At 38.3% G+C, this 26,324-nt stretch overlaps 2 protein-coding genes across 6 annotated transcripts in view; one reads left to right on the top strand and one right to left on the bottom strand.

Annotated features, from left to right (window-relative positions):
• LOC126473340 (uncharacterized) overlaps positions 1–6,309 on the bottom strand; it is a 138,788-nt gene extending 132,479 nt beyond the window's left edge. For both annotated transcript variants that reach the window (XM_050100336.1, XM_050100335.1), the window contains exons 1-2: positions 5,924–6,309; positions 1,504–5,318 (exon numbers count right to left, since the gene is read on the bottom strand). In XM_050100336.1, coding sequence (XP_049956293.1) covers positions 1,504–5,071 — 3,568 coding nt within the window. In that variant the 5' untranslated portion in view covers positions 5,072–5,318; positions 5,924–6,309. The remainder of the gene's footprint in view (positions 1–1,503; positions 5,319–5,923) is intronic.
• A 67-nt stretch (positions 6,310–6,376) lies between these two features.
• Positions 6,377–26,031, top strand: LOC126473341 (uncharacterized). Of its 4 annotated transcripts, none has more exons than XR_007586438.1 (2): positions 6,377–6,499; positions 17,495–20,769. XR_007586438.1 is itself a non-coding variant. In XM_050100337.1 (2 exons), the coding sequence occupies exons 1-2, from the start codon at positions 6,707–6,709 to the stop codon at positions 24,640–24,642; spliced, it is 513 nt and encodes a 170-aa protein (XP_049956294.1). In that variant the 5' UTR covers positions 6,510–6,706; the 3' UTR covers positions 24,643–26,031. The 4 variants fall into 4 exon arrangements, 1 of the variants encoding a protein (XP_049956294.1); XR_007586437.1 differs by lacking the exon at positions 6,377–6,499 and adding an exon at positions 6,510–6,716; XR_007586436.1 differs by lacking the exons at positions 6,377–6,499; positions 17,495–20,769 and adding exons at positions 6,510–6,716; positions 10,697–10,876.
• Positions 26,032–26,324: the final 293 nt, after the last annotated feature.

Raw genomic sequence — 26,324 nt, forward strand, 5'->3', positions numbered from 1 at the left:
TATTAAGAAATTTTATTTTAGTCAGAGCATAAATATTCTTTATTTTCGGTACATGTACAATGGTTAACTGTATTTGGACAAGCTTTTTTCCTTTTTTTTAATATCTAACAGTTAATAGCTGAAGCTAGTGTATGTCTATTAAAATTCCATGAAAGAAATTGCTAACCATTCATGTCCTAACTTTTTAGCTTCTCTTGCACTTTGTAATGTCATTTTGATAAGTTCCGTTATAAGAATGTTGTGTTGCAAACTTCCCAATGTAGCGGCTGCTTAGTATTTTTCCCCCCCTTTTCCTTGTGCAATCATAATTAATATTCTCTCACTTGAAGTTACACTTGTCATTTTATATTTCGAATGAAGTCATCGCAATATTAATTCAGTGGTATACTCATTTCAGACATAAGCAAATACCTCACAGTAAAATGAGTCATCTAAATCAATGTCTATAATGTTCGTCATCAAAAGAAGGTAACTGATGTGACTATTTTATTTAAAACATGCAATTAATGATACCAACGAGTTACAAAACACAAAAGTATATTTACTTGAAATTAATACATGTTTTAAGTAAGAGCTTGATTTTTTCTGCAAAACAAAAATTATGTTCAAGCTGTATGCTATTACACAAATGTAATTATTCTCTGTACAGCAAATATGTCAATAAGAATATGAACTGACTGACTATTCATTCATGCCACATGCCACCATTCTTCCAGTAGGCCTAATTGTTTATTTTATACTATGGCAAAGCTACGCAGCTATGACATCCTCCTGGAGGGGGAAGTATCACATGAAAGTCAGTTATTGATGTGGGCAGGTTCAGATGCAAAGAACTGATGACACCAGTACACAGACGCTGGTATCAGAATATTCTGTCTGATGGCAACAGTTGAGAAACTTGACAATGTTACACACCAAAACCATACAAAACAGTATCAATTGCACATGCTGATCACTCAAAACAATGTATAAGATGAGGGTTTTTTGTGTTTGCTGACATCAGCAACTGTACCACCATTTTGGTAATTCCAGACAAAACTAGCAATACCAACAGTTCATTAACATTTGGTACAAAATTAATTTCGATTTGATTGCCTATTTTTAATTAACACAAACATCTGAGTTTTGAAATTCAAATATATTATATTAGTCTGATCAACACTAGGCTATACACATTTAAATGATATTATAAAGCACGAATCAGCAGTCTTTTAAACTGAAAGAGAACGCAAATGACATTAAAGATAATATAGTAAAAACATGCACTTAAGTTTTTTTCATTAAATATTTGATTGCCATCATTTTAATGTACAAAAAGTCAAGGATGGCATACTCTAATATCCCAAATTTGTAATGTCAGATTTAAGTGCACCATAATCTGAACCTGCACCACTTTAACTTAATTACATGCATATTTACAGTTATTGCAACAGGACAATATATTTACAGTAATGAATTACGGCTATCAAGCTAAAACATGAGAGTTATAGGTATGCAACATACCTTCTTTATGTTCACTCATTTTTCTCTTTGGAATCATTTGGTCTTTAACATTTCTACTCCTCTTCCTTTGCTCCTTTTCATGACTGTTTTGTGAATCCAGTGACTGTGGGTCATTAGAGTAACTTGACTGAAATGAATTACACTTTGATGAGAGTTCTGGATTAGAACTAGAATTTCGCCTCAACTGAATTGTTGATCGCTGAAGACTTTTCCCTCGGCTGTCTTTTGCATTTTTCTTCTGCTTCTCTGGTTCGTCTTCCTTATCCAATTTTTGCCTTTTCCTCTCACTTCCTTCATCTTCCTGATGACTGCTGTCCCTGGACATCCATTCAGTTCTTTTTCCTTTGCTTCTCATGTTTTCAGTGTCAGATGTGTCAGAAGTCACATCGGATGTATAACTGCTTTCTTCCCAGTCTTCATCCTGCTGACTTTGTTTCAAAACTTTAGTACTGGTACCAGATATATCTGCATTTTTAGCAATTCGCTTCCTGCGCACTTTCTTCTGTGCATCTGTATCTGCGGATTTTTCAGTGCTTTTGCTTTTTGTAACAGATATTCGTCTCTCTTCATTAAGGAATTTCATGTACCCATCCAAAAATCCACTACGATTTTGTAAAAAATACTTTTGTTTTGACATCTTAACATCTTGTTCAAGAGTCATTGGACTGTAAACAGAACTATCTTCCAATAGACATTCTAAATCATCCTCTATGTTAATTAAGGTGACTTTTCGATTTATTTCATTAAAGGATTCTGCAAAATCTGATGGTTGTTGAGATGCAGACTTCATTTCTGATGACATGTTGACAACCTCTGAAATCTGTCGAATGCTGTCAGAAGATTGTTGAACACTAGGAAGATCTGTAACAACTGGCTGTGTCACAGAAGCTGTTGCAGACTGACATTCATTATCAGACTTATCAATGGAATCCTGAAATGTATCTGATCTTTGTTTGAGTACATTTTCACACACTACACTTGCTTTTGGTGAAACCAACTTTTCATTCAAAGAATTGTTCCTTGAATCAGTATCTCGTTGCTCTCTATTTCTGTCAATGTGTGTGATATAGGAGCTGGCACTGTTTTGAGTCACTGCCTCTTCAGCGGACACTAGTTGCTGTCCTTCAGAGGTGGCCCTAATAAGGTGAGAAGAATGCTCTTTTGTCTGAGCCTCTGTGAGTTCACCAGTAGATAGTAATCCTGTACACAGAGGTTCACCTTCTTGCTGTAGTGCTGCACTGTAACCTGTGGCAGCATGCTTGTCAATATCATTACTCGCCTGCTCACTACAGGATGAACTGCTTTCAATATAACCTTCTTGCTCCATAGATACTGAAGGCTCTAAAATGTCCTGAGGTTGGAGAAGTGTTGATGTCTGTGGCAAATTGGGTGTTTGCACTACTGATAACATGGTAGCGGTACTACTATCTCCACCATCTCTCTCGTTGATGCATACCTTATAATATGGACTGGATTCATCTTCAACACTTTGTTCCTTCATTTGTAGTGTCACGTTTTGCTTTCGGCAGGTATTATCTTGCCGATTTCCTTTTCCATGCAAACCACTGTCTTCGTTATAACCATCTTTGATGTCACATTCATCTAATTTTTGTCTCTGTGCAACACCTGTTGAGCCCGATGTACGATTTATTACATGGTGACTAGGGATTTGTGATTTAGGCAGTACTCTTAATGAGTTTGTTGAGCATGGCTCACTGTCTGCAGAATGGCTTACTATTTTTGGCCTTTCATCAACAGTAGGGCATTGCCGTAAAGACACCTCTGGAGACAATGGCTGGACATAAGATGCAGAAGGCACCATACCTACTGGACTGTGGTAAACAGGATACGCAGGACTCGAAGCATGAGCATGGGGGCTTGGATTGTGGCTATGGGGACTGGGATTGTGACCAAGGGGACTTGGAACATGACCACGAGGACTCTGAACGTGACTGAGAGGGCTTGGAACGTGGCTGAGGGGGCTTGGAACATGACCAAGAGGGCTTGGAACATGACCAAGAGGGCTTGGAACATGACCAAGAGGGCTTGGAACATGACCAAGAGGGCTCGGATGCGACTGCGTACTAGCTGGGCTTTGTGTTTGTGTAAGATTTCCACAATCAGACTGACCGTGTTTCAATGAATCATTTGCAATACAGAGCAATGGCTCAGAATAAGATTTTGTTTCTGTTGTTGAAAAAGATGGTGAACTACCATAATTGGCACTATCAACAAGGGAGCTGCTGTATTGCTGCATATGAAATGATGCATCACTGTTAGGCTGACGCTTATGAATTGTTTGCTGTAATACACCAAGGGCACGTTTGCCATGCTGCTCTTCTACACCAAGACTTGTTGGAACTGACCCAGAACTAATACTAGTTGAACATGATCCACCATTTTCATTGCGTGTAAAGGTAACTGTTTGTCTTCCATTATTCAATGGAGAGAAATTAACAGGCGGAGATTGACTGTGTTCTTCTGGTAAAGGTGCTTGTGTCATGTGCTCAGAAGAATTAAATTCTGAATACAATTTCGTATCAAGTGAAGCCTGATGGTACGGTGTGGGTAGCTGTGCAGGAGAAACAAATCCTTTTCCACTGCTAACAAAATCAGAGACCCCTGGTAGTTGCTGCTGGCATTTATTGTTGTCATTTCGATAAGTTGTTGCACAAACAACTGAAGTACTGTCCCGAGATGAGACAGCCCCTACATTACTGAATGTTGCTGGAGAATGCTGATAAAATGTGGCACTAGTTGCTGCACTGGAGGCAGGTGTAAAAGCTGTTCTACCAGGGGACAGTAATGTGTCCGGTTTCCTGATCTGTATTTTATTGTAGTCACTTGAAGATTTACTGTATTCCAAAGCTGGTGAGAGCTGAGAGTTCATATTATTTAAATTCTGATTTGGGGTAAATTGTACATTGAAGTCTCCTTCACAAATGGAACTGCCCTTCTCCACCCCATTTCCAACAGTTTCATGTGGTAATATACCAAATGGACTTGGTATCTGGACATTTGTCTGATGTGACCAAGACGGGGTTGATGATAGTGATGATGGTGATCCTGCTGCCTGCTGTTCAAAATATGTGCTACTCTGTTGTTTTTCTCTGACTCTTGTTATTTCTGATTCAAGTGCATTTTGCTTGGTCGCTGAAGTATGTTGTAAAGAATGCTTTGAAGGGTTACTTGTGGCACAGGGGCCATAATTAGCCAGTTTTTGTTCAGGATGGTGAAATAAAGTTGAGAAAACTGGATCATACGATCCAGACGTTTGTGTAAGAAAGCTCCCTGAGCCAAATGCTGCTGTCATGGAAGTGTGGCCCATGAGTTCTCTGTTAGGCATGCTAGTAGAACTATGAGCAGTTTGCAAAAGAAGCTGGGAATTTGCTGATTGCAACCCTGTTACTGCTGTATTTTCCAAACTGTTGTTCCCTGTTGGTGAAGCATGATGGGGGGATCCAAAATTGCCACGTCCACTAGGAGCAGTCCCCTGATAACTGCCTGCTGTACCCGTTAGCCTAGTGTATGAAGGATTATATGTTGCCCACGGCCCCAATGGATCCATTGCTGTTCTGTGCCTATGACAATTATTTCATATCTTTCCAATACTAAGCAATCTACAACATGTAGAAATATTGTGCAATCACGTCAAGTGCCCAAATTTGACTCAAGTTTGCAGTGACTTGAAAAACACTTTGAAAATGATGCAGTTCATTATAACTCTTCCTCCATGATCGCAGCACATCCATCCTCCAAGAGTAGTCCATAATGACTTACTGGCCATATCAATGCACACTGCATTTTTGTATCACCTGCAAACAATAATATTTATAAAAATTCAGCCTTTCACTCTTCTGTACATTAATATAAGGATAGTTACTCTAAAAACATCCAACAAAACTCACCACAACAAAAAAAACATGAAAATTATACGTAGGGGCTGATTTTATGAATTTTAATAGGGCCTAGTTTATTCTGTAATGTTTCAGCATTAAGATACTAACAGAAGGTACTACAATAATCTGTGCTTCATAAACATTTATCAGTTTTGAATAAATTTATGGGACATTATGTTATGAATAATCTAGTGTTCCTACTCACTGAAGCACACAAAAATCCCCAGATGTTAAATTCAAACAACATATCCTAGGTAAGATTTAAACGGAGATAAAGTGAAGTAAGGGCTCACTTATAAGTAAACTAAATGCACGTAATTACAATGTCATACTAAATCATCTCAGGACTTTACTGTCATTTTATACAACCATGTATATATTATAGGTCTTTTCGGGCATAAATCGGGTACAATACATGTTTTACCAAAAATGAATTTTATCCTTTCTTAGGTTTACACTGCCTAAACGCAAAAAGAAATTGAATGATCACAACAGAGAAAAGTATCTTCTTGCCTACTCACCTACACATCCCGGCTTTTCTCGAAAATGACAGTTGCAAACGTTATTGTTACACAGTCACAAACAAAACACCCTTTACAACGGTGTCACAAGTAACTGAAATCAATTTTCAGGTTTATTATAACATAAACATACGTTTGTATCTACCACACGTACTGTTCATCTAATCTTTCTTCTCGATCGTCAACCTATATGACGTAATCCCGCGGTAAACCAACACAAATGACTTTAAAACAGACGCGTAATTTGACAAAAAGAACTATATTTAGTAATGCGATATTATCAACTGCGACCCGACTTGTTTACGATGCGTCAGTCCACCACTGCCGTATCCTTCATAGACTTTACCGCTACGCATCTCTAACATCTGTGTTGTTTTCGGCACCATTTCAGACAGCTCGCTGAAGCGCTGAACCTTCCATCTACATGCAGACACCTCATGCAAGTCGTAGGCATTTCTTGTCACGCACTTAGAGCTCAATGAAGGATAATGAAATATCAGTGATAAAGATAAAATCGATCCATCGTAAGGATGTAGTAAAATCGAAAAATTGAATGAGTATCCCGCCAGTCGACAGGTATCTCAGCTTCTAATGTTTCACCATGTTACAAGATGTTCATGTTGAGTGTGCTTATTATTACAGTCGTAACATATCGACAGCTAAAACTTATATTGACAAAGTAGATAATCGCTTCGGCATGCAAATACTGAGTGAGGCCTGCAACTTATACGGAGATGTTTAGTCATAAAATTCGTATGAGCTCAGAGATACTGTAGCCGTGAAATGAGAAAAGGTATACCTCGATTTAAAAATTGCATATTATCAATTTTTAAATAATTCCTGAGATTAGACTTCCACTCGTCAGTTTCCTTTAGTACCTTACTGGTTGATGGAATTTATTTTCTTTCTTGGCCATCTGTTTGCTTCCGCGTTGCAAGTTTCTAGTAGATTAAATCACACCTAGTGAGTCTTTAGGGCAATATCACCCAAATTTTTCCAGAACTCTTATGAAATTGTTTATTTTGTATAACGAAATGAATGAATGGAAAGAAAGTGAGAGCTGTGCCGCCTTTCTTTTGAAGAAATGAATGTGACTGGTTTTCCACTTGCCACTTGCAAATATTGTAAAAACTCACCATTTTTAAATCTGCACCACTCCTCAGTATATTAGATACTTTGTAATTTCTAAAATCAGCAAATTACAGTCGCCAAAAGTAAGCAGTTATTTTTCCAACCTCAGATGTATGCCTTCCAAATGATGTATTCCACTAGCTAAGTGATATAAATACTAATTGTGTTTATGCTATTCTGCAGTAGATGATTCCTTGCTGTCTTCATTTGAGCCAAGTGACTATGATGTGAAACTAAATCACTCTCATACACCTCTTCTGTGTGATCTTGGAAAAAAGAAAAACAACCCATTGTGCAGCCTTTTACTGTTGTCAGTTGAGTCTTTACTGCTGTGACTATGATGTCTGTTTTATAAAAATATTATCTGTAACTTTCCTCACAACTATCGGCAAATTTTCTCTCCTTTCTGAGGCTATTGGTTTTTTTTTTTTTTTTTTTAAATATTCAAATTCTACATCTGATTAACATCAACAACAAAGGCATACAGAAGTGTTGTAATATGATATCAAACAAAAAATTAACAAACCTTATAATCTATAACATTATATGGGATGTTTCCATTATGTGATAAGAGTATCGTGGAATGGTACAGAATGTTTGTAAATCCGGTACCAATATGTAAAAATGTGAGAGGAATAATGTAAATAACTACAGATCAATCACAATTACCTCTTGCCTTTCAAAAATATTTAAGAAGATATGTGTGGCAAATTTATGGAATTTGTGAATAAAAACAAAATCCTTTGTACTGAATAACACGAATTTGGCAATTAGAGGACAACAGTAGCTTCCTTTTATGAGTACATTAACTGTGAAGAAACAGAAATCAACAGCAGTTTTTACTTACCTAACAAAAACTGTTGGTGGATCATAAGTTTCTGCTGTCAAAGTTTGAACAGTATAATATTAAAGGTCTAGCGGTCTGTCCAACAATTTGATCAATTCCTACCTGAACAACTTAGTAAGCAAGCAGTGGGCATGAAGCACACTAATGTCAACTTTAAAACTATTTCTGGATACTTATCTGAGTATAATCTAATCAAATATGTTGTATCTCTGGGGTCATTAATAAGGCCTCTTATGATTCTATACTGTGTTAAGGATCTAAGCTTAAATGTGGAACTTATAAAATGATCATATTTGCAGATGACACAACATTCTATTAAAAGAAAGGAAGAATTACTGCAGTCACTAAACACTCACATAAAAACTGGGCACAGAATAATCAGCTTTTAATAAATAGTAAAAAGAACTATCGAGTAAAAATCTCACAATACAAAACAAGGATATGTATCCTCTCTAACAATAATTAACTAGTTGGTAACAGTAGAGTGATCAAAACCTTAGGATTATGGCTGCGAAGCAATCTCAAAAGAAGCAAGGATATAGAATATCTTATGAATTTACTAAACAAATCATATTGACATTATAAGTAAAATTAAATCATTAACCAATAAAATGTCAGGTGGCCTTGACGAAGTATCTGACTTCATATTAAAAGCTTGTGCTCACTACACAGCTATACCACTGCCAAAATTTTCAACTTTTCTGTAGGAACTAGTGTCTTCCCAGATCTGAAAATAGCAAAAATTTCACCACTGATAAAAAGGGTTCTTCAGATAAAATATCAAACTACAAACCTGTGTCACTGTTAAGTTCCTTGTCAAAAATTCTCGTAAAACATTTTTACTGAGAGGCTGACAAGTTTCATAAGTACGTACTTGCCTCTTACTATCCAGCATAGTGGCCTTAGAAAGCCAAAATCTACATAAACAGCAGCTATTGCACTCTTAGACTGTACTCTAAAATCCCTCAATCAACATAAATTAGCTGCAGGTATTTTCATAGACCTTTCAAAAGATTTCGATGTCCTGGACCATAAAATCAGAGAGATGAGGTGTAAGAGCAGTAACAAATAGCTCTTTGTATTCACGCCTAAACAATCACAGGCAGGAGGTATCACTCACTGAGTTCAACAGTGAATAAAACAAGAAAATAACTCATTCCTTTCCAGTGAACTATCAGCAAAATATGATTGCCTTAGGACTCAATCATGTTGTTGTTGTTGTTGTTGTTGTTGTTGTCTTCAGTCCTGAGACTGATTTGATGCAGCTCTCCATGCTACTCTATCCTGTGCAAGCTTCTTCATCTCCCAGTACTTACTGCAACCTACATCCTTCTGAATCTGCTTAGTGTATTCATCTCTTGGGCTCCCTCTACGATTTTTACCCTCCACGCTGCCCCCCAATACTAAATTGGTGATCCCTTGACGCCTCAGAACATGTCCTACCAACCGATCCCTTCTTCTGGTCAAGCTGTGCCACAAACTTCTCTTCTCCCCAATCCTATTCAATACCTCCTCATTAGTTATGTGATCTATCCATCTAATCTTCAGCATTCTTCTGTAGCACCACATTTCGAAAGCTTCTATTCTCTTCTTGTCCAAACTATTTATCGTCCATGTTTCACTTCCATACATGGCTACACTCCATACAAATACTTTCAGATATGACTTCCTGACACTTAAATCTATACTCGATGTTAACAAATTTCTCTTCTTCAGAAACGCTTTCCTTGCCATTGCCAGTCTACATTTTATATCCTCTCTACTTCAACCATCATCAGTTATTTTGCTCCCCAAATAGCAAAACTCCTTTACTACTTTAAGTGTCTCATTTCCTAATCTAATTCCCTCAGCATCACCCGACTTAATTCGACTACATTCCATTATCTTCGTTTTGCTTTTGTTGATGTTCATCTTATATCCTCCCTTCAAGACACTGTCCATTCCGTTCAACAGCTCTTCCAAGTCCTTTGCTGTCTCTGACAGAATTACAATGTCATCGTCGAACCTCAAAGTTTTTATTTCTTCTCCATGGATTTTAATACCTACTCCGAATGTTTCTTTTGTTTCCTTTACTGCTTGCTCAATATACAGATTGAATAACATCGGGGAGAGGCTACAACCCTGTCTTACTCCCTTCCCAACAACTCCTTCCCTTTCATGTCCCTCAATCATAGGACCATACTATCTCTGTTTTATGTGGACAACCTTGTTGAATGTATGCTTCATCAAAAAACTATTCCATTTGCTGGTGATACCAACCTTTTGCTCACTGGATCCATTCCAGAAACTTTTCAGTCAACAGCAGAAAGTAGCACAAAAAGACATACAGGCTGGTCCACCAAAACAAACTCATTGTAAATACTGGAAAAACTGTATTTGTCAGCCATTCGCTTATTTCCATCATCTAGCCAAACGTCTATTAAAGCTAAATTTAAAAAAATTACCCATTATAAAATGTAAGTGTAGCAAAGTTTTTGGGTCTGTGGGTTCAGCAGGACTTAAAATAGGACACACATTTAATAACTCGTCAAAGAAACTCTCTTGTGTGTGCTATGGTGTGAGAATAATAAAGTCTACAACAAGCAAAACAACAGTACTGCGAGATACTATCAACAATTCCACTCACTGATCCCGTATGGAATCATTTTCTGGGAACATTCAACTCATATCATGAATATCTTTCGAATGCAAAAAAGAGCTCTAAGGTAGTTTGTGGTTTTAAAACATGGAGTCCTGTAAATTTCATTTCACTAAGATTGGTGCTTATTCATTTATGAAACTACCTTGTTCCATAGGGACTACCTCTTGAAAACAGGCACAATCCTGCAGAACAAGAATATAAACACCTATATTGTCAGAGGGAAATCCACTATACACCAATCATATCCCAGAACAACATTCTACAAGAGAAGCATAATTAACATTGGTGGCATAATATACAATAAAATGCCAGAGGAAATAAGAATTGCTGTGTGTCCTGTATTTAGAATAAAACTAAAGGCCTTCCTAATAAACCAATGTTTCTATTCTGTAGAAGAATTTCTGAACATGTAAAATAAATGTTACTTTAAAATATATATTTCAAGAAGAGGTGTAATTGCCTACTATTTTACTGACACTGTGTATTACTGTATCATTATTTTGACATGTCCTTAAACAATTAATGTTAAACTTAGGTTATGAAAATATCTATCTACTTACTTTCAGATTTTTTTATAGTACTAATTATAACTGTATCTTCGCTTTGACCTGTCCAATGTTAATTGTACAATTTGGGCTAAATGATGAAACTGGATCAATGAAGATCAATTGTTGTTGTTGTTGTTGTGGTGGTCTTCAGTCCTGAGACTGGTTTGATGCCGCTCTCCATGCTACTCTATCCTGTGCAAGCTTCTTCATCGCCCAGTACCTACTGCAACCTACATCCTTCTGAATCTGTTTAGTGTATTCATCTCTTGGTCTCCCTCTACGATTTTTACCCTCCACGCTGCTCTCCAATACTAAATTGGTGATCCCTTGATGCCTCAGAATATGCCCTACCAACCGATCCCTTCTTCTAGTCAAGTTGTGCCACAAATTTCTCTTCTCTCCAATTCTATTCAATACCTCCTCATTAGTTATGTGCTCTACCCATCTAATTTTCAGTATTCTTGTGTAGCACCACATTTCGATAGCTTCTATTCTCTTCTTGTCTAAACTATTTATCATCCACGTTTCACTTCCATACGTGGCTACACTCCATACAAATACTTCCAGAAACGACTTCCTGACACTTAAATCTATACTCAATGTTAACAAATTTCTCTTCTTCAGAAACGCCTTCCTTGCCATTGTCAGTCTACTTCGACCATTATCAGTTATTTTACTCCCCAAATAGCAAAACTCATTTACTACTTTAAGCATCTCATTTATTAATCTAATTCCCTCAGCATCACCCGATTTAATTCGACTAGATTCCATTATACTCGTTTTGCTTTTGTTGTTGTTCATCTTATATCCTCCTTAATTAGTCAATCAAAAAACACAAAATTGAGTAAGACCTGCTACCTTTTTTGCTCACTAAATTCTTGGTGTAGGGAGAAAACAGCATCTCATCTTTACTTTCGTCCTCACTTTAAATGTGGGGTCACATTTTGGAGAAACTCTACAGCAGCTATCAACACATTCAGCTCAAGCTAATTGCAAAAAAGGGTAATTAGAATCAAGTTTGGATGGAAACCTAGGCACTCTGTTTATGATTGCTGATGTTCTTGCTTCACCATGTATCTACATTATGGAAACCCTTGTACCCTCTAAAATAATAGGTAGGAACAGTATATTGCTATTTTGCAGACAACAGGTTGATCAGTATATCACTTTGGGATACAAAATTTGGTTTGGAAATAACTGAGTGGAAAATTATGGGGCCAAGCATGTTGCTGGATAATTCTGGGATCTGACAACCTACAAATTGCAAATTTTTAAATTGTGGAAGGCTAGAATTTACAATACACCTTGGCAGTTTGGTATGATTCATATAGGACAGACTGCACATGCCTTTTGCAATCAAACAAGTCTACTATTGCCAAAAATTGCATCTCCAATTGGACATTTAATGGAGTATGATAAAAGAATCATTTTGACTGCAGCAACATCTTTTCGGTACCCCATTACTAAAGAATCCACCGAAATACACATCTTGGAAAATCCGATGATCTGTGACAGCTACCAGCTGGATGATGCGTGGCATCCAATCATCTTCACAATCTGTTCGAATCAAATGTGGCAGAGTGCACCAATGGCAGCAGTGAGCAGTAATGCAGAGTATAGCTGGTTTCCACTGTTTCTTCAGTGCAGGCACTGCCCTGGGCTGGTATGGTCTGTCTGTCAATATGAATTGACGCAAGCATGGAGTACTCACAGCATGCTATGCATATATTGTGGAATGGAGGATGTTTCATATATTGTGGAATGGAGGATGTTTTCATCAGTGTTCAATGGCACATCTGTGGATAACTGGCAGACACTTAGTGGAAATATCATGGAGTGTAGTTGAAGACGACAGGTTGCAAGCCTGAAATTTTTTTAAACATTACAAATTACTGATCGCATAATGTACAAATTATTTAGGAATAAAGGAGGCGACTAACCGAAAGGCAGAAGCACTGCATCATCGCTAGGTGCACAAACAAGAGGTACAGAGCTTTGCTAGCTTTCAGAGCGAATTTCCTCTTTCTAGCTTGTAGGGAAAAACAAGTGCACATGCGTGCACTCGCATGCCCTCACAAACACACACACACACACACACACACACACACACACACACACACACACACACACACACACACCTGCCTCTCTACATTGTGCTCAATCAACTGCCAGATCTTTCCCTTCCCATAGTGAGTGTTCTGGGGTGTGGTGGGGTGAGGGACAGAGAAAGGCAGGAAGCAGACAGGGCTGGGGGGAGCAGGGGGGAAGCATCTAGTGACTCGTGGGTGAGTGGGGGGGCTGTCTGTGGCCTAGCTAGGGGTGCAGGTAGAGAGGGAACACAATTCCACAGTCTGGGACGTGAGATAGCAGCACACAACTAGCTGGTATGAAAAGGGCGGTGGTTCTGGGACAGGGGCAGGGGATGGTGAAAATTCTCTCTCTCTCTCTCTCTCTCTCTCTCTCTCTCTACTGGATGGGGGGACTGTGAGTTACCTTAGGTTTAGGCCAGGGGGGTTACAGGAGCAAAGGATGTGCTGTGAGGATAGTTCCCATCCATGCAGCTCAGAAAAGTTTGTGGTGGTGGGGAGGAACAAGATGGCATGGGTTGCAAAGCAGCCATTGAAATCTCACGATGTGCTCTGCTGAGTGTTGTGCCACTGGGTGGCCCACCTTGTTTTTGGCATCAGTTTAGCGGTGGCCATTCATTCTAGTTGACAGCTGGTTGGTTGTCACACCAATGTAAAATATGCAGTGGTTGCAGCAGAGCTGGCATATAACATGGGATAGGTGCTGCTGGGCGGGTGGATTGGGCAGGTCTTGTATCTGAGTCTTCCATAAGGGTATGATCCCTATGGTAGGGGATTTGTGGTGGAAGTGGCAGAGGGATGGACTAGGATGATGTAGAGGATGGGTGGGTGGTGGTTTGCATAATGTACTAAACTGATTTGTCAAGTACATAATAACTTTTAAAGTTTAGGACAAGCAAACCCAATCTTGATGTACATGTACACCATGAAGAGTGAGGTCAGCAAGCTGCACTGATGTGGTACAGATAAGGTGTTTTGCGTACTGTCATGATTGACCCTGTTTGTCCGTTGTCTGCTTACAAGCTGAATTGTACAGTTGATCAGCCCTTGTGACAGGGTGAAATGGTGAACCCAGTTACAGAATTAGAGTGAACTCCCTATAATGAAAAGCAAATGGCAACTTCAGGGATGCCAACACATTGTATTGGGTTTCATTGTATTTTCTGAAAAGACTGAAAGGAGTTTGTGGCCCTGGAGTCCCCAGCTCGTGGCTTTAGTACGTGCACTGATAGTGTGGATAGATGCAAAGAAACAGTTAATAACTATTTTTATATTATAATGTATCATTTGCAAATAGTGTACAAATAAAAGAATGGTGCATACAGGCTAACCAAATGAAGAAGTGCAGTTGTTAACACACTGACCTTACATTCGGAAGATTAAATTTGCTCCGTTCAGCCTTCCTTTCTGTGGTTTTCCTAAATCATTTCAGGCAAATGCTAGGATGGTTCCTTCAGCAAGGTCTCAGCCAATTTTTTGCCCAGTCCTCACAAGAACATCTTTACATGGGGTGTGCCAGGAGGAATGGTCAGCATTCAGGGATATGACAGGAATGATCATTCGAAGCAGAAAAGTTTAGTAACTATCAGCTCATTTTCTGTATGAACCATAATCACTTCTTCATCTTCAATACTGTGAAACAAATTTCATCTACTGCAAGCTCTTTGCTTTCCATATTTTGTGAGCTGGGCAGAAACAAGAAAAAAACGTCAAGTTAACGTGGGCTCTAAGGTGCAAATGAGTACCTTAAGAGATAAGAGCTCTTGTTCGTCTTTTCTAATGAGTAAAACAGTTCTTTTACTGAAAAAATGTGCATAGCTTTTAAAGTGTACATTTTAGTGCCCATGTTTACTAGACAATTTTTTTTCATGTTTTGGTTCATACTACCTCTTCCCAAAACATGAAAAGGAAAGAGTTTACAGTAAAAGAGAGATGTTTCACAGACTCGCAGATGACGAAGTGCTCTTAGCTGTTAAGGTATCCCTTTTAGATCCTGTGTTCACTTGAGTTTTTTTGCTTCAAATGATCATTCCTGTCATTTCCTGAATTTTGATGATGCCTCCTGGGACACCCTGTATATTCTATGTGTCTGTATATTTTGGCTATTTTTTTCATTGTGTTATAATGACAAACTTATATCATTATCTGATGAGCTCTGAATGAATGAATGAATGAATGAATAAATACAGTAAGAACTTGATTAACTGTCACTCTTTAAACCGTCAGTTTCTGTTAACCGTCACTGCTGTAGCAGCATAATAATACTGTAATAACAGAATGCTCTAAGGTGCAGTGAGGCGTTCGCTTTGTCTATTTACTCTATTTTAGTGGGAAGTGAATGTATCCGCCCGCTGTAGAATGGTACATAAAATATGACCTTCAGTTGGCGTGCCAACACATTCCCCCTTTTCTTGTCTTTGTCTCATTTGTGAGTCAACAATCACCAATGGATCGGTTTCCAGTTGTGGCGAGAAGACTGTAATTGCCGCAGTGTATCTAGCGGGCTGTGCCTTGTTACATGTTTTCCACTTGAATAAGCTTTATTGACTAATATTTTACACTACCGTATTTAGTGCAGGTGTGTGTGATACAGTGACTTGATAAAATGTCTGAAAAACGTAAACGTGTTGTTTTAGGACTTAATCAAAACCTTGAAATTATAAAACGCTTAAGAAAGGGTGAAACTGCGACAAGTGTAGTGTTGATTTATGGTATTGGAAGAACAGTAGTTAACGGCTTAAAACGTGATGCTGATAAAATAGAACAACATGTGTCAACAATGCAGAGCATGGATGGAGATGTGCGAACAAGAAAGACTGAAATCTGCAAAATATGATGAATTGGACACTGCAGTGTACCGATGGTTTATACAAGCAAGAAGTCAGGGGATTCCACTTTCAGGGCCTATAATAATGGCCAAGGCTGTTGAAATGAACAACAAACTTAATGGTGACTCGTCTTTTAAAGCAAGTATCAGATGGCTCGACAAGTTTAAATTTCGTCATAGCATTCGCCAACTTGATATCAGTGGAGAAAAACTCAGTGCGGATAGCTCTGTAATTGAACAGATACTTAAAATTATTACAGATATGTGTAGTGGACTTATCATTATCAGCCAATCAATAACAAAGTTGAAATACTTTTATTTTTTCTTATAAGTTTCAACTCATTTGTCTCAGGACCTTCAGTTGGCGTGCCAACACATTCCCCCTTTTCTTGTCTTTGTCTCATTTGTGAGTCAACAATCACCAATGGATCGGTTTCCAGTTGTGGCGAGAAGACTGTAATTGCCGCAGTGTATCTAGCGGGCTGTGCCTTGTTACATGTTTTCCACTTGAATAAGCTTTATTGACTAATATTTTACACTACCGTATTTAGTGCAGGTGTGTGTGATACAGTGACTTGATAAAATGTCTGAAAAACGTAAACGTGTTGTTTTAGGACTTAATCAAAACCTTGAAATTATAAAACGCTTAAGAAAGGGTGAAACTGCGACAAGTGTAGTGTTGATTTATGGTATTGGAAGAACAGTAGTTAACGGCTTAAAACGTGATGCTGATAAAATAGAACAACATGTGTCAACAATGCAGAGCATGGATGGAGATGTGCGAACAAGAAAGACTGAAATCTGCAAAATATGATGAATTGGACACTGCAGTGTACCGATGGTTTATACAAGCAAGAAGTCAGGGGATTCCACTTTCAGGGCCTATAATAATGGCCAAGGCTGTTGAAATGAACAACAAACTTAATGGTGACTCGTCTTTTAAAGCAAGTATCAGATGGCTCGACAAGTTTAAATTTCGTCATGGCATTCGCCAACTTGATATCAGTGGAGAAAAACTCAGTGCGGATAGCTCTGTAATTGAACAGATACTTAAAATTATTACAGATATGTGTAGTGGACTTATCATTATCAGCCAATCAATAACAAAGTTGAAATACTTTTATTTTTTCTTATAAGTTTCAACTCATTTGTCTCAGGAGCAGGGAGCCCTATCTGAAATTCGTATGTTAGCCCTACTCCATCATATCATAAAGTTTTTTCATCATCATTTAAATATCCTGTGTACATTTAGCTATAGTTGCACATTAAAGTGTTAATATCATACACTACCATACTCTTACATAATACAACATTTAAAGTTAGCTAACATTGTCAATCCACAGGTCTGTCCTCCAGTCTTGTGACAAAGTATGTGTTTTCATACAGACACCAGTGTAATGGGCATATAAGTTCCTTAAATACATCAGAAAGGGGTGGAAACCTTCACTTGCATACCATACTCATAGGCTTGTAAGCACACTTTTACTTAGGTCACCACCAGAGGCGAGCATCGACGCTATGCAGCCTGCCGAGGATCACAGCCATGACAGTAGGGCAAGCCTTGACTCATGTTGCCCGGTCAGCTGGCCAAGCAGTACTGGGGACCACCAGGCTGAGCTGTGCCCTGCCTCACCAGAGCCCCAGTCCACCCGGGCATCTGTATGGCTTGGCTGGCTGTTGCTCACGTCATGCACCTGACAGGCACCACACTGTTGCAAGCACAGAACAAAATCTCTGCAGCAAGCAGTTTTTTACTTTGCATAGTATTTATCAACACAGTACTTAACGTCTGGTGTTATATTAAAATAGCTAATGGCTGTAACATCAAGAACAAGATGGATACTTAAATCTCCACTGTTGCTTGTAATTGTTAAATCAACTTATCGTTATGTGCATGTAAAAAACTCTGTACCTTAAGACTGTTGACAGACACTGACGTTAGAGGATTATATCATGGCAGAACTGTTCTCACATTGCACACTCTTTCCACATTCTGAAGGCGTCGATGGTGAAGCTTTGTGCTCTGTATGACATTTTGCAAACGTGGAAGACAAATATGTTATATCGCATAGCTGTTAATAAATTTGGTGCATTGTTCACATAAATTTATGTCTTTTCACTGTTATATGATCAAAACATAGAGGACATCAGTACTGATAAATTATTTAACTAGCATAGCTAATTAACATTGCATTTACTTTGTAGTGCAGCACATCTAGAATATGCTGTGACAAACTTCCTCTCTCTCAATTATCTAAGAGTTGCTTTAGATGAAACACCTGTGGTACTAGAAATAATGCAAGCAAATGCATTGACTTCGCTTAAGAGATTTTGAGTGCTTGCTTTCAGTAGTGCTGCTAGCCTCAAATCATTGTCAAGAGGGCCGATGAGCAGACAGAGGTTTAGAGCCCTCTCTTCCTCCTTAAAGACGAAAGAATCAGCTATGATCAACAACATGAGGGAGCAGAAGGCAACGGAAACCATTACATTAAAGACGCGTAACCATCTTATTTAAATACAATCTCTTATCCCGTTATGGGTGTTTAAACTATTTAATGGAAATATAAATTTCATTTATAAATGTGTCATTTTATGTGTATGAGATTGCTTACCTTACAGTCCACCACTTTCTCAGCACAGTGTTCCTGTAGCTGGTACACCCATGGTACAAGCAACTGCAGTGTCGAATCACTGTCAGCTTCCATAATCTTGGTAATACTTTGAGAAAATAAATTAATGTGTCAGCTAACTGATAATCCCAGTTCCCAAATACGCTATTTTTCCAAATTCAGCAATTTGTTCATGCTGCATAAGTACGGATTTTAGCATGACACACAAAGTCTTCAAGTGAGTCTCAGTGTGCTACTTCATGGTAAACTACAACCGTGAGTCTTTCACATGGCCACTCCTTTTTAAGTAATTTACAGCATGTTTCACTGATTGGTACTATGGCTGAACATTACGACAATATTTCTGCAACCATTTTTCCTCAAGGGTGTAGGGTAGAACAATGCTGAGGGAGAAGTTGTCGTATGGGAGATGATGAAAATTCTCTAGGGACTTTTTCACATTTTCCCTCCTTATCAGTAATAAACATAACTTTCAAGAGATGGCTTGTAAATATCCCTAACTTTTAGTTTCATCCCATACATTTGTAGCACTTGTCTCCAACAAACAGGAGCTATGCAAGAAACAGGACCCAATTTTTGCACTTCAACCCTAATGATATTGAATGCATAATAAGAGTAAAATAATGCCTTTTAATGTACTTGTATGTCCATGTGTCAGTTGTACATGCGCACACGTCATCCTCCATATCCTGCAACACTTGTGGGGACTACAACCACAAGGTATTCATCTGCTGTTTCTTTTTCCTTGTGAGAAATTGTTGGATGGTGAAGAAGCACATCCCTTGCAATTGCAGCAGAGTACTGTGCTTCTATGTCTGGCACTGTCTGTGAATGATCTAGAAAGCATTCTCCAGCCCCTTTGATGAAGGACCACAGATCTCTTGTCCACATTGTTACACACTGCTCCTGGACAGTAGATTTTGCTGATGCTGGATGGAAGGTCGTCACTACTATTGATCTGACTATAAGAGAAGCTTTGCAGTTATTCAAGTGTTGCAACAGGCTCCACGAGCTTTCCTGCACATGACAGCAAGTTCTAGTTCTTTTCAGTATGGTGAAGGAGTAGACCACGCACCACATCGAAAACTTATAAAATTGTACTGCAAAACACCTTGTTCGAGGGAAATCATCCAGGAACATTACATGAAGAAGAATATAAAAAGTAAGGGTGTACGAAGAGATTGTTGAAACATTTCTAGGTGATGTAAAGCTCTGGACCATAGTGTAATGAAAATTTAATTACAAAATTTGAGATCAAGTTTCATAAAAGAGGCTTTAGAAAGTAGAGGAAAAAAGAAAGGATGAATTGTATAAACCAATAAAAAGTCACTTGTACTATGTTCATTACTGTATTACACATTACAGTGTTTTTCTTTACAAAGACACAAGAATAGCCTGTTCTTAGTATATCAAACCTTCTCAATTCTTGGAGGAGTGCACACCTGCTCATGTGTGGTTCATCATTCCCGCCTCCCCTCCGCTGTCTGTTTCATTGTTGCACTGACCTCTGTTGACACCTGGACTCGGCCAGGTACCCGAACAAGTTGCAAGCACTGTTCCCAGTGCAGCTGAGCTTGACTGCCCACGATGCAGGCAGCAGAACAGAGCAGGCGGGCTAGGGCGGGCAAATGTGGTGCGATGCACAGCTTTGGTCACCACAAGGCATGCACTGTATCTCATTTTTTGTGATGTAATCATGGCTTGGTGGCTCAATGGTACTGTGCCAGGTCTCGGGTTCGATTCCCATCAATCCTAGGATTTTTATCTGACACTGATCAATTCTTTGACATTCTACAGCATTTGTTGATGTGAAAAAAGCTGAATTGGACCATAGTTTGGAATTCTTGTTACCCTGTAGGTCACTCATAAGGTGTTTGGGTAAGTCAGTTCAAATGTCAGAGGAATGTGATGGCGTGCCACCTCCAGTAGGACCATGGTGAGTGAAGAACATGGTGTACAAAACAAACTTTGGATTGATGGCTCCTGTACTGCTTTATCATCTACAGTATAAAATTCTTGGTGCGTTAAGTTGTCTTTCAGAAACTTGAAATTGTCTTTTCATGCATAAAGTCCTGTACACTTTAGTGTATACATTATTTAGCTGTTCATTTTTAAAACAGAGTTTTTGTATTCAATCTCAGATCTCACCAATATCTGTTATATTGTTTTTAATAATAATAAAGTCTGAATCTCAATTCCCAACGTGTTCTATTTCTCTGCCTTGAAACATATATAGATATTTTAATAGTATTTTATATTTGTGATTTTTTAGGCAAAGAACAATAATTTAAACAAGGTAATAGGTTGTAGAGATTTTTGATCCTTGTAAATAGTGAATGACCGTAAGACAGTGATAGGCAAAGTTAAAATGGAAGAAAAGAAGACAAGGAAATAATAAAGAAAGAATGAACTAAAGAAGATTTGAATACAATGCTGGACACTCAAAATGCAACAATCGGAAGGAAGGTGAAATTTGCAACAATATGAGATGCACATGATTAGCATTTCAGTGCCGGCACACATAACAGGCAACAGAAGCGCCACTGCAAGCACTTTATAAAGGGGGAAAGGACACCCATATGAACACACTGGAATTGTTCTTTCATGTGGTTGTTTTGCATAAGCACCTTAAGTATGCCTCGTAGAAAACAGTGAGCATCTTTCAAGCACATTTCAGAGTTTGACTCAGGAAGAGTAAGTTGCCTATAGGGGTTGTGGACTATCCCTCAGAGAAACTGGTGATCACATCAGATGGAACCGAGCAACTGTGATGCAGATTTGTAATCGCTGGTTGTAGGAGGAAACACCAAACCAATGAGACCGACTGCACTCCCTAGTTACACCACTACACATGATGACAGGAATATTGTACACATGGCAGTGATGGATCGCTCTGCCAAATCATGAAGCATATCACAACAAATACAATCTGGTTCACAACAAGCAGTGTTAGCGCTTACCATTCAACACTGTTTGCAGCAGAGTTGACTATCCACAAGGCATCCATTGCTGTGTTTATCACTGAGTCAACATCTCAGGTGCATTTGTGCTAGCAATGGCGTGATGAATGACTGACATAGACAATCAGATGGAACAACATTAGTTTTACCTGCACCACCACAATGGTTGGGTTAGAGTCTGCCTTATGCATCACTCTCCTGGTCCTTCAACTGGTATTATGTTGAGAATGATATTGGATTCCACTCCTGCAATTCCCTGCTGATAGAAGGATAACACAGAGTAAGAAGGAAAGATTTAAGACCTTTTTATGAGCAAAGGATACTGATAGGTGCGAGAGATATAAAGAACAACGACAAAAACTGGAACACACAATAAAGAAAGCAAAAGCTACTGCCCGGAAATAATTTATGAGAAAATTGAAAAGAGCCCTAAGTATAATATTAAATTATTCTAAAGGAAGTTGGAACACATGAGAGAAAGAACGGAATGCCTGCTGAAATCCATTACAGACAAGCAGGGAAACTTCTTATCAACAGAGACTGACAAATATAATGTATAAAATGCTTCCATCCATCACTGAATTTAGATAAAGGTAAATTTCAAATAGAACAGGAGAAAAATGAAGTGAAGAAATGAGGTCGGAAAAGAACTGAAACTAAACAAAATGCACATAGATATTAACCCTCCATTAGTGTGGCATGGTCTCGCAGACCAACTCCTTCAACAGCATTTATTATATTTTCTACCAATAGGGTGCACAAGCTGTTCTGCCGTGTACTTTTCTCATTCAAATTGTTCTACACATCACGATTTAATCAGTTGGGTAGCGGCTGTTGTATAGTGACGATGGCATTGTTCAGTCCCCTAGTCCAACCACATTGACATTGTAATGCTAAAACATTGTTGGTTGTTTGTTAAAAGGTATGTTTGACTCAATATATTTAGCTTGGTTGGCATTGTCTTGCTAGACAAATACTCTGTGTCTTCTGCATGAGAGAATTCCTGAGGAGTAGATCAAAGATTGCAGCAAGACCAAGCGCTAGTTGGTATCTTTGTATATACGTCAAAAGAAAGTAGGAAAATGAAATATCACTGCTGAAAACGCAAAGAATACATTTGTCTTAAACTTATTGAAGTTTTGTGGAAGGATTGTCAATAAGTGCAAACTGTGAATAATTAGAAACTGCATAAATAATTTTCTCTGTTTTTTCAAAGTTTCTTAAATTTATTGTATGGTCCGATTTATGTTTTGTACAAAAGTTTAAAAGTATTGCTTGAATATCCTTAGATTTTCACTGATATGCTAGCGTGTGGTACATACTAGTTATTTGACCAAAGAGTGGCATAATATTCAGTGTGGCCGAGCGGTTCTAGGCACTTCAGTCTGGAACTGCGCAACCACAACGGTCGCAGGTTCGAATCCTGCCTCGGGCATGGATGTGTGTGATGTCCTTAGGTTGGTTAGGTTCAAGTAGTTCTAAGGAACTGATGACCTTAGATGTTAAGTCCTGTAGTGCTCAGAACCATTTGAATTTGTTTTGCATAATATTAGTTTAATGTTCTATCCTTGTTTGTAATTGAAATACTAATAAAACTACATGTATTCAGTTTTTTATTGTGTTGGTCTGAGACACAAGCCTCACCAAACTTGAAACATAAAGTGGCCTACAAATAATCTGATTTGGCCGTGTGGTTGGGCAGATTTGGTCATGTCAGACACATTGTCAAGCCATGTTCTAGTTGTATTGACTGACACATCTCTTGCCGGGTCCTTGTCAGGTGGCTGCGCCACCCAACCACCTGACTACATCAGACCATCTGTAGTGCTCTTGTATGATAATGCTAATCAGTTGTGCTCTGGACTTCACTGTGGGAAGGTTGTGTTTGTGTGTACTATAATGGTCACTGTTACTATTAAGCAAAAAGTCATTAAGGAGTTCTTAGAACACCACAAGGACTTCAGATGGTAGTGGGATACTTCTGACAAGCAGTTGCGTAATAAGTTTGCCAGGAATCACGAATTACAAATCCTTGCAGAGAAATGAAAAACAGTTGCAAATATCTCGAACATAGATGAAGGAAACACGCTACATTATATGCAAGAAAATATGTACTATCCTACAGCTATGAGAAATGAGTTGTGTTTATTGGTGCATTACAGAAAAATGAATATCTGACATTATTTTTATGGAAAGTTAAGAAAGCAGGGACTATTTATGAAAGTGACTGTTGACAGATTGCAGCAACCAATCTTTCATCAGCATTACACATTCTGTCTCAAAGCCAATGAAGTCACCAAGTGCAGTAGTGTAATGAAATTGTCATAGTCCATTCTCAGATAATTGTGAAACTCGTCCCTGTCCAGTTCTTTCAATGTTATATGACTAAAATGTTTCTGTCTGAGTAAGCATTTTTTGGCCCACATAATTCTCTTTCTTACACAAGGAGTTCCTAGCAATGTTGCCAGAGCCCTGCCACCTTTCTTTTGGTTAAATAGAGCAAGAGGCATAACATGTGTGCATGTACGTGTATAAACAACTACAGGTGGCGGATGTGCTGGTCAAGTGGATGCCTCACCAGAAGCTGCAGAACAAGTTGATGCCTCACTAAAAGCTGCAGACCAATTTGACACCGTACTGAAAACTGCAGAACAAATTGATGTCCCAACAAAAGCTGCAGAACAAGTGGATGCCTTGCACACAGTGGAGCAGTCAGCATTGGGAAACACAGAAAATGTTCATCTACTTAGGAAAACAAAAGCAGCAGTTCCATCCTACTTCAATGATTCTTGTACAGGAGAAGTACAGAAAAACCACAGGAAGATAAGTACAAGTGTAATGTTTCTACATATTTATGTGCAGTCTCTTAAGAATAAACTTAATGAACTTCAGTACCAGCTGGAAAACTTAAACTGCACAGTGATTTCAGTAAATGAACACTGGCTTAGCAATGAAGAACTAAAATTAAGTGTGCCATTAGGATGTGAATTAGAACCAGCAACTGTTGAAGAAGTGTTAAATGTAGTGGTGTATCTGTCTAATGAATGAAGTTATAGATGTAAGTGGGCTGTGTAGAAGCAAAATTTGAAGCTGCAGCCATAATGTTGCCAAAACAGGAAATTATAGTAGCTTCAGTATACCACCCCCAAAACACAATGAAGACCTGTTCGTGGAGCTTACGAAGAAACTAATACTCTTGCTACTCAAATATAAAGATTATAGAATGCTAATATTCACTGATACCAATATAGACATAATATGTAATTTTCATCTAAGCAAAAGTCCGCCCCCAGTAGCTGAGTGGTCAGCGTGACAGAATGTCAATCCTAAGGGCCCGGGTTCAATTCCTGGCTGGGTCAGGGATTTTCTCCGGTCAGGGACTGGGTGTTGTGTTGTCCTAATCAACATCATTTCATCCCCATCGACGTGCAAGTTGCCGAAGTGGCATCAAATCGAAAGACTTGCACCTGGCAAACAGAGTGCCCGACAGGAGGCCCTAGTCACACGACATTTACATTTATCTAAGCAAAACAGAATCTGGCACAATCAAACTATGCATTTATGATCATGAAGGACTATGGTTCAGACAAACTCTTAAAAGTGAAATGATTGAAACATCCACTGAACATTGAAAAGTTGTAAGACCAATTAATGAATCACAGCTAAGTAAATTTAATTTAATATAACAGGATAAAATAATAATCACCACAGATGCAAGTGAATCTAATGACAAAGTTTTAGAATTGTTAACTGAAAAATTTGAAGCATTTTGTCCTAAATGCTACAAGAAAATAACGAAGCAGAATCGCTGCACCAAACCACAAAATCTAAAAAAAAATGGTACACTCCACATCTAAGTAGAATGAGAATCATAATGCTACTCTATCATGACAGGTCAAAGCATAATAATGCTGACAAGGATATGTATGTGAAAGTGAGAAAGATTTACAGGTCTGAAATCAAGGCAGCAAATTGCAAAGCAAATGATACATATATACTGAGCTCAGTGAATAAATGCAAAGCTGCATGGGAAATTACTAAAACAGAAATAAACTTTGATGAAAAAGTATACCAGATACCGCTTCCATCTGATACTCTAAATGCACATTTTGTCGGTCCTCAGTCAGATGACACCATCATGGAGGATGTGAGTAAAGCAGGGGCACTGCTGTCAGAAATGAACAGTAAGCAGATAGACAGCTTTCACTGGACTCGTGTAACTGGGAAGACGGTCAATGAATCAATAGCTTAGCTCAGTAACTATAGAGCAGAGGATTTTTATGGCCTCTCATATTATGTTATTAAATATATCAGAAATCAAATTGTAATGCCATTGTCTAAAAGAATCAATAAAATTTTAAATGAAGGTATTCGTCTGGAATGTTTAAAAATGTTGTAGTTAAACCAGTGTATAAGAAAGGGGATATAGCATCTCCAGATAACTGTTGACCTATGTCACTTACACCAATAATATAAAAAATAATAGAATACTGCAAGAATAAAAAATGATTCAATATTTTGAACATTATGCTGTACTTACCTCCTCACAGTATTGTTTCATATCCAGCCTTTCTACAATAAAAGCATTTGAGATCATGGTAGCAAAAATATACCATTGTTTTCAAAATAAAGATCTTACTTCTACAACACCATTGGACCTCAGAAAGCTTTTTATATGGTCCCCCACAGTATTGTCATAAAAAAGACTCTACCACTATGGATCGAGAGAA

Source organism: Schistocerca serialis, chromosome 4 (genome assembly GCF_023864345.2).
Source record: "Schistocerca serialis cubense isolate TAMUIC-IGC-003099 chromosome 4, iqSchSeri2.2, whole genome shotgun sequence".
Taxonomy (NCBI): domain Eukaryota; kingdom Metazoa; phylum Arthropoda; class Insecta; order Orthoptera; family Acrididae; genus Schistocerca; species Schistocerca serialis.